The 16013-nt window shown below is 44.6% G+C and overlaps 1 protein-coding gene across 1 annotated transcript in view; it reads right to left on the minus strand.

Moving 5' to 3' along the window:
- Positions 1–36: 36 nt before the first annotated feature.
- The window catches only part of NLGN4X (neuroligin 4 X-linked), a 239939-nt gene continuing 223962 nt past the window's right edge, over positions 37–16013 (minus strand). Inside the window, exons 3-5 of the mRNA XM_077754700.1 lie at positions 14517–14702; positions 9048–9837; positions 37–1451 (exon numbers count right to left, since the gene is read on the minus strand). Of these exons, the coding sequence (XP_077610826.1) occupies positions 602–1451; positions 9048–9837; positions 14517–14702 (1826 nt within the window). The 3' untranslated portion in view covers positions 37–601. The remainder of the gene's footprint in view (positions 1452–9047; positions 9838–14516; positions 14703–16013) is intronic.

The following is a 16013-nucleotide window of genomic DNA, read 5'->3' on the forward strand; positions in this document are numbered from 1 at the left end:
TTACAAAGTTTTCTAAATACAGTTCAGGCTGGCAAAACATCTCTTTGCACAGAACTATACGTGTGTTACTGCATAGTCGGCTCTTGTAGTAATAACAATTCTACTTTTCCTTCTGTCTGGATTACAGCTCCATGCGCTGGGTCAAAGCCCACAGACTCTTCCTTCCCTTCAGTTGAGCCATCCGTCGTATGGCACGTAAAGAACTTTTTTCGTTTTCAATGGTTAATTAAAAAAAATTTTTTTTTAAGCGTCCCTGGCTGGGTTCCCAAAGTGTCGGCCTGTACTGTGAACACGGGATGCATCCAAGTCCTGGAGATGGTGATGTCCCAGCCACGCTAAGCGTCCTCTGGAGAGCTGGAGATGTTAAAGCAGTATTGTAACAGCAATGGATACTTTTTCACATTTCATAGGGTCATAAGTGGATCTCGTCGTACTGCGAAATGCCAGTGGGATGTGTCGGCAGGGACAAGATGGCGCCCCGCTCTTCGTTTTTGTCCTCCGTCAGTGGGATGACCCACCCGCCTGGTGGGCACAGGTCGCTTCTCTCTCCCTCCCTCTCTCCAGCGGGGAGGAGCAGATGGAGCGGAAAGGAACTGCAAAGCTATACTCTAGTGGTCGAGTGTCCGTGGGGGAGGTTGGTACTGTTTTGTCCTCCGCTGAACGTGTTGAATGTGTGCAAAGGCTGCATGCCCGTCAGTGTGTTTGGGATCATGGTGATGGTGTTTGGTGTCATGAGCGGGATGTCGTCCGGAGACCGGCGCAGCGTCAGGGTGTAGTCTGGAGGACACGTGAGCCTCAGCGTGTCGTGGGCCTGAAGGGACTCACACTCGTGGTCGTGCTCCAGCTGCTTCATCTGCAGTGACATGATCTCTTCGTTCTGGATGTGAGCGATGTCGTTTGTGGTGTTCCTCTGGGGGCTGGGGCGCCTGTGTGTCTCGTGGCGCCTCTTGTCCTTCTTGTAGTACAGAGCCGCGAATGCCAGAATGTTGAGGAAGAGCAGGGAGGCCCCCACGGCGATGGTGACGCTCAGCTCGGTGGAATAATCTCGTTTGGTTTCGATGAGGACGGTTGTGTCCTCGGGCCCTGTCTTATGAGGGTCCTTGGAGTGTTTGGGGTTGTTGGCGGGGGTGATGGCTGGGCGTTTGGTCGTGGGCCATATCTTGGCGGGAGACCGCCGGGTTCCGTAGGGGAAGGAGGTCATGTCGGGAGGCGGGACCTTTGTGGTTGTTGACACGTACTGGAATATCTCATTCAGGTTGTGCAGGTGGGGAACCAATTCCAGCCAGAAAGCCACCTTGGTAGCTCGGTAGTGGTCCCTCACTCTGGGCTTTAGGCCGATATGTAGATAGAGCTGGTCTTTGGGGTTATACTTGGACCAGGCCACTTCCTCAAAGCGATTGGGTTTTGTATGAATGAACTTGGTGTCCTGAGGAACAGGCTGATTTGGGTCGCTGGGGACAGAAGAAGAGAAAAGGGGGGAGAAAAAAAAAAAAAAAGGTCATACCCTTCAACAGATGACAAGTAAATCTCACCGTCAAATACAAGAGGGAATTACGACCGGTTAATCGAGCTCACCAAGACCTCTTGATGAGCACCAAGTACCCAGATACCAACAAACACACTGGTTTAATCCATCCATGGCTACCATTTTGTCTTTCCCTGAAAGTCTCCTTTTCCTTTTATTTTAAAAATAGTTCCTGCTGGCAGAGTTCTGGCATTTTCATAATGTTTCTACCATTTTTTCAACGCATCAAATGATCTCCAGCAATAAAAAGGTAAGAAAAAAATGGGCGTAGGAAATTTTTCAGGATTTCAAGCTTAGCTATTCTTGAGCCATAAATCTCAACCAAGACGTATTGTCCACACAGGGACATTTGGCAATGTCTGGGGACATACTTGGTTGTCACGTGTGGAGTGTGCTGGCATGAGTGGGTAGAGAGCTAGGGACAACGTTCCACATTCTCCAGTGCACAGGAGAGGCCCCCCCAGAGAACGAAGTCTCTCGTCACAAACGTCAACAGTATCGAGGTTGAGAAATCCTGATTTAGAGGCTATTGTTCAAAATGAAGCCATTTTCTTTCTTGCTCAAGAGTGACTTCTGAGGTGGACAGATATGTACAGAAGTTTTAAGAATGAAGATGTGTATTAAAAATCAAATAAAAATAGGCTCTGTCATTGCAAAAGGTGAAGACATGGTGAAATGAATGCATCATGAGTTTGCTCTCTTTTTGAAAGAGGAATAGTTGGATACTTGAAAACCTTTTGTAGACTGAGCCACATAAATATCAAATAACATCCCATTAATTCGAAGAACGGTGATAAGATCACGCTTTTAGACCTGGTGAAGTTAACATGTTAAGGAGAAGTAAAACACGGTTCAAGAAACAGAGGGCTTTTGTAGATGGTACATGTGCCGGGCCAACTCTGAACCCAAGAACTGTCTTATTATTTACACAAGTGGGCACAGGCAGAATGAGAATCATCAAAATGAAAGGGAAATCCAGAAAGCATGATACTTTAAACATCTCTGCCACCAACTCTTTTACTATAATAAACAACCCCCNCATCTACTTCTACGGTTGGTAAAGTGACGTGTAAGGCATATTTCATCTTGACGTGAGTTTGTTTTGGAACTTGTGAGGTTACACACAGTAAGATGTCACCGGGAGATAGCACTGAACACTCAGACATCATGTACATGCCAGAGGAAGCTGGGACGTGCACGCAGAGATCTCTGGCCTCAGTGTTCTAACTTCTACCTTCCACGTAAGAACTTTCTGGCAGCATTTACAAAGCCACCTCCAGCCGCTGCCTTTTGGCTCGTGTGCTGGCAGACAGGGGTACCAGAAGTCCTCCCTGAAAGTCCCAAGTCCACACACGTGACCTATGCCTTGTGCAGGATGCAAACAATACCTTGACCAACAGGTGCAGCCTTTGCTAAAAGAAGGATTTTGCCCTCAGTCTGAGGCTGTCAAAGTCATCTCTGTGCATTAAGCTCTGAAGCTCTCCCGCATGACAGTTGCAAAATCTTGCACAAGTGTCAGAAGCCTTCCTTGGCCTAATCATCCTCATCTATACTGGGATTGGATATAATTGACGGAGGATAAAAAAAAAAAATCACTACAAAGTGTGGGACAAATAGTGAGAGCCTAATAAATATTAACCCCTTCTGCCAATATATAAAGTAGAATACCTAAAAACTGTTTAGAGAGAGGACTGTAACACCCATAGCACGTACAATATACTATATCCTGTATATAGCATATGTCATATAAAAGTATACTGTTTACCATGGTACATATAGTACAATATATCTGTATATTGTATATATTGTATATATACAATCTATATCTGTATATTGTATATATTATAAATCATAGCAGGTATAGGGTATTATACACTGTCTACAGTATACACCATATAAAAGTATACTGTATACCACTGAATATATGGTACACTATATACTATACACGGTATACATCAGAGCAATGTATATTACATACCACAGTATATTATATATCACATATTGTATACTACAGTATATATGGCATACTATATACTTCATATAGCGTACATTCTATACCACAGTATATATGGTATATACTACACGTTATATATAGTATATGCTCATAAAAGTATACTGTATATTATATACTCTGTGAAAGTAGACTGTATATCATAGTATATACTGCACAATGTATACTATATATGTGGATATCTATATGAAACACGGATATAATTATATACATGGTATACAGGATGAGGAAATTTTACAACTTAACTGAGTACACACTCACTGCTGCAATCTTTTATTTTACTAATGCTATCAAGAAAATAAAATCTAAAATGATAGGTCCTAATGCAGAGTTTTTAATCTGTTCGTTTATAAACATTAATATATTAAAGAAAAACTTTTAATCTCTGATTCCTAAAATTCTTACATGTTTCAGAAAAGGCTGGATTCAATATAGCACCTCATGTTTCTTTTATTTGAGTCTTCTGAAATAAATTTTTGAAAAAATTCCTATTTAATTGGAATGTGCCATGGAAACTTCTGCCACCATTTTTTATTGCTCTAAAAGCAAGGAAAGGTGTGAAGATTCCTACTATTTTTCCATTGATCTAATTTCACTGAATTGGGTCTATTAGCTGTGTGGACCTTTTATTAAGCAGAGAGCATCTAGGAAAAAGAGTATTCGGTTCACGTTGGATATTGGACTCTTTTTGATGAAATTCGGTGTGCATTTGAAAGGTAAAGAAACACATTTATTTTGTTCCCAAAGAATAGAGCAGAGGATTTTGAAAATCCAGGTAAGTAAGCTTTAGCCTGATACAATCTATCTATTAAAGTTCTTGGAGATTCACGGTCAGAAGCCTTAAACCAAGATAAACTCACAGAGCTTATGAAAGTCCATCATTTTCCCTTGTCAAATACTCCAAAGATAGCAAGACCTCCAAGTGGGATATCAGCGCCTTGCTTTTTAGACTTGACTTCCGCGTATGGCATGCTTTAATTTCCATGAGTAAAATTAAAGATCATGATGATTCAGGACAGAAAGAAAGGGACGTATCTTCTCTCCCTAGTGAAAACCTCCATGCTATCTGCATCTACAATTCCCAGCACCTGAAACACACATTTTCACCTGTCACAATTTATTTGAGACATCATTTGGGCAGAGGATGGTCAAGGGCATTTCTAAGTTCTTGTGATCCATTTTATTTGCTCGAGATAGGTAATATGATTTCTTTAGAAATATCAGTAAACACTCTGATAGGCTCCTTTGGATGGCATGTGATTCTCCTTACACCTAACATAACGTAGTACCTGGCTATTTGTTGCCAGATGTCTAAGGAGACTACCACATGCATCGCATCAAGAGAATGGGTTCAGTGTCACATCTGCACCCAGACAACAGGTCAAGATGTTCATTCATTCTACTTACACGCTTTTTGGCCATAAAGGTCACTTTAAGACCAGACACGGGCTGCAGCTTGCTCTAAGTCATGCACCCTAAGGGCCTCTGAGTCTTCCCAAAGGCTGAATATAGGACACCCACCACGTCAACAGTCAACATGGCATGTGATGTAGACCTACACCGCCATCCTGAGACCAAGTCAAAAAATTGAAATCTGTGTTGGTTGCGTTTGCCATGCCAGAACTATCTTTTCATTCTCTGGACTCCAATGCCACTTAAGTCAGGCCCTCGGTGGACAATGCATCACCTGCTTCCTTAAAGTGCTGACTTCGTTGCATCATGTTCACCAGGGACCAACTTTTCCTCCATGTTCCCTTTATTGGCACTTCCTCCAACAAATGAGCTCAGACTGAATCGGTGTTTGATCCACAAGCACCTGGATTCTACGGACCAGTCAGGGCTCGCATTCCCAAAGAGATTTTCTACGACCCAGGTTGTAATTCTTTCTAATCCCTTGTAAACCTTGGGATTAGTTTTAATTTTTCCTTGACATTACTTCTCATTTATCAAAACTTTCCACATCAGCTTTATTTTTAGACTAGTGCTTATTGTTTTGGCCTATGTTGTTCTTTTCCAGCACTGTTTAGGTTGAGTCTTCTTTTTCTTAACTTTCCTTTTTTTGACACAAAGAGAGAGGCAGAGCATGAGCAGGGGAGGGGCAGAGAGAGAGGGAGACACAGAATCTGAAGCAGGCTCCAGGCTCTGAGCTGTCAGCACAGAGCCCGACGCGGGGCTCGAACCCTTGAACCGTGAGATCATGACCTGAGCTGAAGTCGGATGCTTAACTGACTGACCCACCCAGGCGCCCCCGTGGTGGAGTCTTCTAAACTGAATCATGGAACCTTCCTTCGTTCCCTCCCTCTCCACCTTCCTTCTTCCATGCCTTCCATATGCATGCCATGTATTTACACTTAAAGATAGACATAAAGTCATACCTGTGAGCTCTGGGTTGTACGACAAGCAGTACCAGGGCATAGTTTGCCTGGCCTAACGCACGAGCATTAAGGAACAGCAATGTGCTCTCTGTAAGGTACACAAGACTGGAAATTCCACCCAATAAGGATGGCAAAGCATGCCCTGATGTGATGCAATCCTGTCTCTGTGCTGAAGTGCTGGGATAGATGGATTAGATGGATGGGGAGATATTTATCCAGCGCCTGTGTCTCTAGTGCTGACGGTGCAGTTGATGGCTTGTGTGTCAGGGCCAGAGTACGAGCTCTGAAGAACAGAGTTAACCACCGTGCTCACACAGTGGCGTCAGACGTGGTTTAGCCTACGCTGTTCCGTTACTGGCGCCATTTTGGCTCATCTTCATTGGGACCACTGAACCAGCCCCCTCCAGGGACAAGGAAATACCCGTCTGCACAGAGCCTACCGCATTGCTACCCTAGTTAAATAAATAACTAGCAACCGCCTCTTATGACTTGGCCATGTACAGACAAATCCCTAAATCACTAGCCTGCCCGTCTGCTCGATGCTCTGTTTCCTCGTTAAACTGGCCACCGCGGAGATGTGATCCCTACTTACTGACCCCGGACGATTGCGCTTTGCATTTCATGTTAGAGGAAGTTCTGAGTGACTCCCTTTGAGGATGATTTGAGTCACTTCAATGACCTTTCCAAACGAATGAGAAAAACTCACTGCATTAATATCCCTAAGTATTATTTCAGCTGTGGTCCACAGGCACTGGAGGAGTAAAAATAGCTCCTGTTTGGATCCAGTCCAGGATCTTCCGACTGACATCCACAGCTCTCCCTTGTCTCTGTCCTGTTTGCTCAGGGAGAGGCTGACTCTCTCTGAAGTCCTAGACTCCAGACAGATGACAGCTGTTCCCCTCCAGCTGATGTCCCCTCCTTCTTTTCTCATCTGTTCCCGGTGCTTTGGCACCGTCATGAGCACATACCACGAATGGCCATGTGAATGCGTTTGGCCCGTGATGAAGCCCACTTTATACCTCTGTCACTATGTTCCCCACGAGGGCATGAACCACAGGCGCCAGGCACAGACACCTTAGGAATCAGAGCCACGACAAGAAAAGAAGCACTCAATAACAGAATGCTGTGGTCTTTTTAATCCTGGCTCAACCTTTGATAGGTCTTGGTGAAAATAATCCATTTCGCACTAGGAGTTTTTTTTTTTTTCCCCATTGTGCGACACCGATTAATTTCCTTTATCATTTTTCTTTCTCTTTTCAACGCCAAGAGAGCATCAGCCTCAGAGCTCTAGCCAAGGCAAGATGAGCTAACGAGACTTTAATGGCTTTGCTTGGATTTCACCATTTCTTTAATGGTTCAGCTATACTGGTGATGAACGATCACCATGTGAGAAAATCATATAAAGTTCACGTCCAAAACACATAAGGGAAAAAAGTATGCAGTTTTCACTAAGGTGAGTAAGGATGGTGTGTTTAGATACTATGAAAAGAGTGCTATGTTTGGATGGCAATGTAGGGAAAGCCATGGCCATCATTTGGGAAGTGGCCATGTGCGTCTCTCTGCTTTAAGAGGATGACACTTTTCTAGGAAAGGCATCACATACCCAAGTTCAATGACACCACTGGGCATCATTGTGCCTTGAAAAGGGGTGATGAGTTGAACTGTCCTCCCCGTCAAATGAATAACACAAGCCAAAGTGCTAACCCCCAGGACCACAGAATGTGACCGTATTTGGAAATCGGGTCGTTGCAGATGGAATGAGTCAAGCTAAGATGGGGCAAGTTGGACTTCTAAGCCAATATGATGGATGCCCTTGGAAGAAGATGGCCATCTGAAGACACACATACGGAGGCCACCGTGTGATGCAGACACAGACAGTGCAGTCATGTGGCTGGAAAGGGGCAATGCAATGTGGGAGCTAGAAAGGAGCACCAAACTCTCGTCTGTAGGTTGCGGAGGGAGCTCGGCCCTGCGAATGCCTGTGGTTTGGATTTCTAGCATCCAAAACAGGGCGACAATAAATGTCTGTGGTTTTAAGCCACACCGTTTGTGGTACATGGTCACAGCACCCTAGGGATGTTATAATAATATAATAAATAAGTGACATAAAAATAGTCATTGACTAGGGAGCGCCCGGGTGGCTCAGTCGGTTGAGCGTCCGACTTCGGCTCAGGTCATGATCTCATGGTTCGTGGGTTCAAGTCCCATGTCGGGGTCTGTGCTGACAGCTCGGAGCCTGGAGCCTGCTTCCGATTCTGTTTCTCTCTCGCTCCTTCCCCTACTTGTGCTCTGTCTCTCTCTCTCTCTCTCAAAAATAAATAAAAATTTAAAAAATTTTTAAATGTTGGGGAGCCTTTTGGCACCTGGGTGACTCAGGCAGTTGAGTGTCTGACTCTTGATTTTGGCTTAGGTCATGATCTTGTGGTTTGTGGGTTTGATCGCTGCATCAGGCTCTGTGCTTACAGTGCCTCTCCCTCTCTGTACCCCTCCCCCACTCACAGGCACGCTCTCTCTCAAAATATGTGTGGCTTGTGTGTTTTGTACTACATTTAGCTAAGGTCCTTTCCTTTGCGGTATGTATATACACATATATACGAAATACATATTAATTTATTAAATAAATATGTACAAATGATATATAAATGAATAAATATTTGCAAATACATGTATATACAGGAACTAAATCTCATAGCTGTTAGAGAAATGCATACGTGTGTGTGTTAATATGTACACACACGTATAGTATTTCTTAGATGCATTATGAGACTTCATTTGTTCTCATTGGCTACGCAATAAACACAAACTGCCACGTAGCACACGTGTTTTAATATCCCTCTACTACTTACCAAAGGAGACCTATTTAGATTTGAAATTCTGGGCTCAGCTTCCAAAGGAATTACCATTTTTACCTGAACCCTGAAGTAGCAGGTTGGAAGCAGATTTTTCAATATGCAAGGAGCACTCTAGTAAAAATCTGGTGGACAGGAAACAATTTACGGAGGAGGAGAAAGCAAGCCCCCACTGTTACCACGTGTGCGTCCATCCTGCACTCCGTTCAGTCACGGATGCACTTGGATGGAGGAACCGGACAGTCTAGGAGAGGAGCAAGAAGAAGCTACCGTGGGGAGGCACATACCCGGTTTTGGCGAAATTGGTCCAGTAGGTCATGACCACAGCGCTGAGCATGACATCGTTCTTAGAGAAGTTACAACTGAAGAGCTCGGTAGGGCCAATCATGGGGATCCCAAAGACGTAGGGGACTTCATCGCCGTGGGCCGAGTCCGCCCAGCTGGGCTTCATCTCACTCTGGCAGTGGTGGTAGAAGGCGTAGAAGTAAGTCGGGGAGCCGTACTGAGCGTGAAGGTCCGCCGTGGCCACCGCGGGGGCCACCCACTGGTGATCGGTGAACAGAGCCACCAGAGTCTTGCGCCGCGTCTCGGGGTTTTCCTTGTCTGCCCAGTCCGTGTACATGAACTTGATGGTTTCTCGCAAAGTGTCCTTCCCCTCTGGGTAGCCATAAAGGTTGTCCACAAAGTTGGACACGGAGAAGTCAAAGTCGTTGGGCGTCACGCCATCTTCGTTGTCCACGATGCCGTCGACAAACTTCAAGCCTTCCCCCTGGTTGACACCAAGCATGATGTCGTAATTGAGGAACTCCCCCTGCTCCATCAGGATCTGCGGGTCATCTGGGATGACGTCCCCGTCGATGACGGGGCCAAAGGAAATGTGGTACGTGGCCGGGGTGATGGTCTGCTGAATGAGCTCTTTGTAGTTCTTATTCTGAAGGCATTCCACCATGTCCGTGGTGTCTAGCATGTTGCAGCCGACTTTATCTGCCAATATCCGCGTGTACTTGGCAGGCTGGTAGTTCACTGCCCAGCTGGACAGGGCGGTCCCGCTCTGGATGATCGCCTTCTGGAACAGACCTGCAGGTGCAAAGTTGTACACATGCAAATGAAAACCCGAAAGACAGAAAAGCAGCTTTTACTTAGGGAAGAAGGCTCTGATTGTCTCTTGGGCATGTGAATTTCTGGATACAGCGGCATTCAGCTCTTTCAGGAGTTTTTACTCATTTCCAGCTCCTTCTCTCCCCCGCCCCCTACTGCTGGACATTTGTTTTATGGGATGCTCTAACACACACGGGCCCGCGCACACACACACCACACACACACACACACACACACACACGGGGTTTAAGAAGGTGAAACTACATTTGCAATTTAGCTCCACTGGTAAAAAACATGCAGTCTGTTTATCACTCCACAATTTAAGACAGTGTTTCATTTCCATCCCCAGATGCTGGTACAAATAGACCCTCCCAGAATAATCACCTACCCTCATTCCTTAAAAATACGCTTTGAGCCAAGAAGACATCAAAGACCGTTTTGCCTCACTGGCAAATCCAGGTACCACTTCACGATGCAGAAAAAAAAATCCACTAAAATCAATTTCAGGATATAAATTCAGAGATGTATTTGTATTTCCACCCTCAATATATTGGACATATTGAGGGGCGCCTGGGTGGCTCAGTCAGTTAAGCGTCTGACTTCGGCTCAGGTCATGATCTCATGGTTCATGGGTTCGAGCCCCGTGTCTGGGTCTGTGCTAACCGCTCAGAGCCCGGAGCCTGTTTCAGATTCTGTATCTCCCTCTCTCTGTCACCCTCCCCTGCTCATGCTGTCTCTCTCTCTCTCAAAAATAAATAAAACGTGAAAAGAATATATATGTATACGGGACGTATTGAGCTTTCACAACTAATATATTAATTAAGCCAGCTAGTCCTCAAGGAATCTTCACTTGATTGCCCAACTAAAAGGTATTTTTCAAAAAAAAAATCACTGATCTCAAAATTGCATCAATTCAAAGCCCAGACTTTCCTCTAATGTATTCAGCCACATGTTCAAAATGTCTGTTTGGTGAGAAATGAAAAAAAATTGGGCAATTTGGTGAGTAAAATCTGTGTAGCTTACAATTTTCTACCGGATCAGTCTAGCACACGAATGTTGGGAAGTTAAAAGAAAAATTTTTGAAACCCTGTATTTTTCACTACTATAGGAGAAGAGATGATGGGTATAAAATGATAGCATTCTGTTTCTTATCTCTTCCTGTCATTTTCTTGAATTCCAGCGTGATGTGGCTCTGATCTCTCAGGGGATCCTGGCAGAGGATTCGGTTGGGAGCCCAGAAGTTCCTGCCCCGTAGAGTTTTAAGGTCACACAAGCAATCAAGTGAGGAAAACATGACTGCAATCAGGAAGATGTGATTCTAAAGACTGGAGGATTGCCCAAAGATGACACACAAGAGAAGATTTTAAATCGATCTGGTTTTGCTCAATGCATCATCAAAGTCATTTGGGGGCCATTTGTCCAACGTTGATAATACTCTCCGAGATGTGCAACTACTGACTTGTGTGTTTGGCTCTCAAGATTAATGCGTTGAAGCCTCTTTAAGAAATGATGTCAATATGTGATCTACTGAAGATTTTCAGGAGTTAAAATAATCAGGATTAGAAAACTTTTGCTAGATTTTTTTTTTATCCTGTCACAACTATAGGTCATGACAGATGTAGCTATGCATTGTGTGTGTGTGTGTGTGTATGTGTCTGTTACAGAATATAATCTCTGCTTGATTATCTCTGAATCTTGATTATCTTTCAATCTCAAACTTGAAAATTTGGGAAAATAAAAATACCACCCATAGTTCATACCATAAAATGCAAGTTTGGTTAGCATTTTACTGTTTGGTTAACTCCCCCTCAATGTGTTTTTGTACAACTGCGTCCAATATATGCAGACTATTGTACATCTTCGGCACAATTCTTAAATATTCTTAATTATTGTTCCTTTAAATAAATGCACATGTTCCTTATAACTTTCTTGTCTTGTTTAATCTTGGAGCTTCTCATTTGATTCTTTGCTATGGTATCGTGGCTACCATCTTCAAGAAAACGTCATTTTCCATGCATCTGTTGATTGTTTATTTAGACTACATCGCCAGAAGTATCAATCTAGGCCATCTATCTAGGTATTTTTGTAGTGCTGGTTACACTGCTGGGTTGTTTAGAAAGCTGCTTTGTGGAGACACGACCCATGCATAGCGTTCCCAAGGACCTTGATCATTTCCGACCTGCTGATTTAAGTAATTAATGCTCTTCCTCCAATGATTTGGTTTACTGTGTTTGATCACTAAGGAAGCTCATCCTAACTACTTGCTAACTTGAGAACAGACACTGTATCAATTGACAATTGACACATGGGAAAGTCTACATATTTTCTGGAATGCTATAGGAATTGATTTTACCAATGACTCCTCTAATTATCCACTGTTTTGTTTTTGTAAAAATGAAGGGTTAATATAAACGTGGGCCCCTAATGCGACTTCTCCTGAGACATTATGAAATAATCTATAATCTTGTCACCTTTTTAAAAAAAAGTTTTTTAACGTTTATTTATTTTTGAGAGACACAAGAGATAGAGCATGAGCGGGGGAGGGTCAGAGAGAGAGGGAGACACAGCATCCGAAGCAGCTCCGGGCTCTGAGCTGTCAGCACAGAGCCCGACACGGGGCTCAAACTCATGGACCACGAGATCATGACCTGAGCCAAAGCTGGACGCTTAACCGACTGAGCCACCTGGGTGTCCCAACACTGTTACCTTTGATTGGACTAATGGTTGCTTATGGCTCCTGGACTGAGCATGCTGATAACAGGTACATTTTGAATCTCCTTACTAAGCTGCAAATCTACTTGTCACATCAGTGCCTGTGACTAGTTAAAATTTCTCCTCAAGCTGAACACGTCTATTTCCTAAGACCTGCTGAGTACCCGCAGAGGGAATCTGAAGTTCAACAATGGAAGCCGAAAGTGGAAAAGCAATTGCTAAGTAAAATACCAAACAGGAGAGGCCATCAGGGCTTTCTTGAGAGTTGTTCTGTGCACAGATATTCATGAATCCCATAAGAAAAGTCTATTCTGCACAGATCAAGACTGCCCTCCACTCTTCCCCACATTTTAATAGCTAAACAAGAAAGATGGGAATAGGTTTGAATCAGGGTCTGGGAAGCTGGGTTTCATCCCAAGCTCCGTCACTTGCTGTGTGACCTTAGGCAGGCTATGCAACCTCTCTGAGCTCAACTTCCTTTTTGATAAATGAGGGCTTTGGAGTAGATGAGCTTCAAGGTCCTCTTCAGGTTTTTTTTTTTTTTTATTCTATCTTATATGCAATTTTTATTTATTAGTATTTAAAATTTTTTGACCTTTTCATTCCTTTTGCAAGACTCTAAAGAAAACAAATAACTCCTTTAAGGTTTCAAGTGCTTTTGACGAAAATGGTTCAAATAAAAACGGTGCAGTTCTTCAACGAACCAATGGCACAGAAGGAAATATAACCTGACCTTGATAATTTAGATCATCACCGAGAATGTGTATTTGCATTTTCCTGGGTTGTCTGTTTGTTTATTCTGTTTCTTTTTTTAATGTTTATTTTTTGGGGGTAGAGACAGAGTGCGAGCCGGGGGACGGGGGCAGAGAGAGAGACAGACTCTGAAACAGGCTCCAGGCTCTGAGCTGTCAGCACAGAGCCTGATGTGGGGCTCAAACTCAAGGACCAAAAGATCATGATCCGAGCCTGAGTTGGATGCTAACCGACTGAGCCACTCAGGTGCCCTTGTTCTGTTTTTGCTTTTGAAGGAGGAGCCAGGAAGCCATTACGAATGCACGGGTCACACAAGTGACTTTGAAAACAACACCGGGGCGCCTGGGTGGCTCAGTCGGTTGGGCGTCCGCCTTTGGCTCAGGTCACGATCTTGCGGTTCAGGGGTTCGAGCCCCGCTTCGGGCTCTGTGCTGACAGCTCAGAGCCTGGAGCCTGTTTCAGAGTCTGTATCTCCCTCTCTCTCTGCCTCTCCCCTGCTCACGCTGTCCCTCTCTCTCTCAGAAATAAATAAAACATTAAAAAAACCCACAAATTTATCGTCAAAACCACATGGCCACAGCCACGCTGCCTATGTAACGTGCAGATCTGCGTCCGTCTTCCACACTAATGGTTCTCTTCCGTATTACCCTTCCCAAGTTGAAGTGAGAATTCGTAACACTTAGCGGTGACCGAATAAAGTCAGGAAGGCAGACACAGAGTGGTGGTCTTCCTAAAGGAGTCCGTTGTTATAACCAGCATTGAATTGTTGTCATTTAGATGGTTAAAGTAGAAAGCTGAGCTAAAAGAATACAGCGTGAAGGGCTCCTGGGGAGCTCAGTCAGTTAAGCATCAACTCTTGGTTTCGGCTCAGGTCATGATCTCACGGTTCTCGGGTTCAAGTCCCATATTGGGCTCTGCGCTGACAGCACAGAGCCTCCTTGGGATCTTCTGTCTCCATTCCTTTCTGCCCCTCCACCACTCACACGCTTCCCTGCTCTCTCTCTCTCTCTCTAAACAAATTTTAAAAATTAAGGTTTTTTAGAGAAAACAATGTGTCGTGTCGTCTGGTGGATTTTCTGGGGAGGTTTACAGACTTATGGCAACGCCACCAGCAAGGACTTTGGCCGTGAACTCCACGCGTGTTCCGCTCTCAGCCCTGGGGGCTGTGCACCAACATGGCGACGCACTTGTTACCTTCTGAATAGTGCGACAAGGTCAACAGGCTGACGCACGACGCCCCCGCGCCTGAGCCGAAGATGGTCACTCGCTTGGGATCCCCGCCGAAGGCCCCGACGTTCTCTTCAATCCACCGTAGCGCCTGGATCTGATCCAGGAGCCCGTAGTTGCCTTTAGCCGCCTGGTCTCCTGTACTTAGAAACCCTACAAGAGAGCACAGCATACTTTGGGTTGTCAACTATACAAAGCACATAAATGTCACCGGTATTTGAAAACAGATCTCATGGGGGTGCCTGGGTGGCTCAGTCGGTTAAGCATTCGACTCTCGGTTTGGGCTCAGGATGTGATCTTGTGGGTTCAAGCCCCACATCTGTCTCCATGAGCAGATGGTGTGGAGCCTGCTTGGGATTCACTCTCTCCCTCTCTCTGTCTCTCTCTCTCTTTCTGTGCCCCTGTCCCTCCTGGCTCATGCACATGCTATTTGTCAAAATAAATAAGTAAACACTTAAACAAATAAAGAAAATATATCTCGCGGTTTACTCATTCTTTGCTTGTCCTTCTATAAATAAGAAGCACCACTGGAAACTACTTTTCACGGCAGCAAGGATTATATTATGTAAATAATGGTGATGGTGGTTATTGCTTCTGTTTCTATGGGTTCTGTTTCTGATGATAAAACCCCTCATCTGTGAGTCTGTGCAGGGCTAACCTATCAGGCAAAATCAATCTCATTTTTTTTTNAAATAAAGAAAATATATCTCGCGGTTTACTCATTCTTTGCTTGTCCTTCTATAAATAAGAAGCACCACTGGAAACTACTTTTCACGGCAGCAAGGATTATATTATGTAAATAATGGTGATGGTGGTTATTGCTTCTGTTTCTATGGGTTCTGTTTCTGATGATAAAACCCCTCATCTGTGAGTCTGTGCAGGGCTAACCTATCAGGCAAAATCAATCTCATTTTTTTTTTTTTTAATTTCTGAGAGAGAGAGGCAGCGTGAACAGGGGGGGGGTAGAGAAAGGGGGAAACAGAATCCAAAGCAGGCTCCAGGCTCCAAGCTGTCAGCACAGAGTCCCCCCACCCCCCGCACAGAGTTCAAATCCACAAACTGTGNCAGGCACCTACCAGTGTTTTGGTGAAGACAGACTGACTGAGGCCCTGAAATCACAGGAATCAAAACCGATTCCGCCAAACCCCCTCTCTTACCAAAGGTGACCGCAACGTAACCTAAAGCAATAGAAGTGAAGGATGAAGGATGAAGCCTTCTCACTCCCTGGCACCCGAGAAAACGCACGGTGTGAGCTCGGAGGGGATCAGAGATGGCCTGGTTTAAATTTTTTTTTTTTTAACATTTATTCAGTTTCGAGAGACAGAGGCAGAGGGCGAGCAGGGGAGGGGCAGAGAGAGAGGGAGACACCGAATCCAAAGCGGCTCCAGGCTCCAATCTGTCAGCACAGAGCCCGACGCGGGGCTCGAACTCACGGGCTGCGAGATCACGACCTGAGCCCGAGTT

This window comes from Crocuta crocuta, unplaced genomic scaffold (genome assembly GCF_008692635.1).
Source record: "Crocuta crocuta isolate KB4526 unplaced genomic scaffold, BGI_CrCroc_1.0 scaffold221, whole genome shotgun sequence".
Taxonomy (NCBI): domain Eukaryota; kingdom Metazoa; phylum Chordata; class Mammalia; order Carnivora; family Hyaenidae; genus Crocuta; species Crocuta crocuta.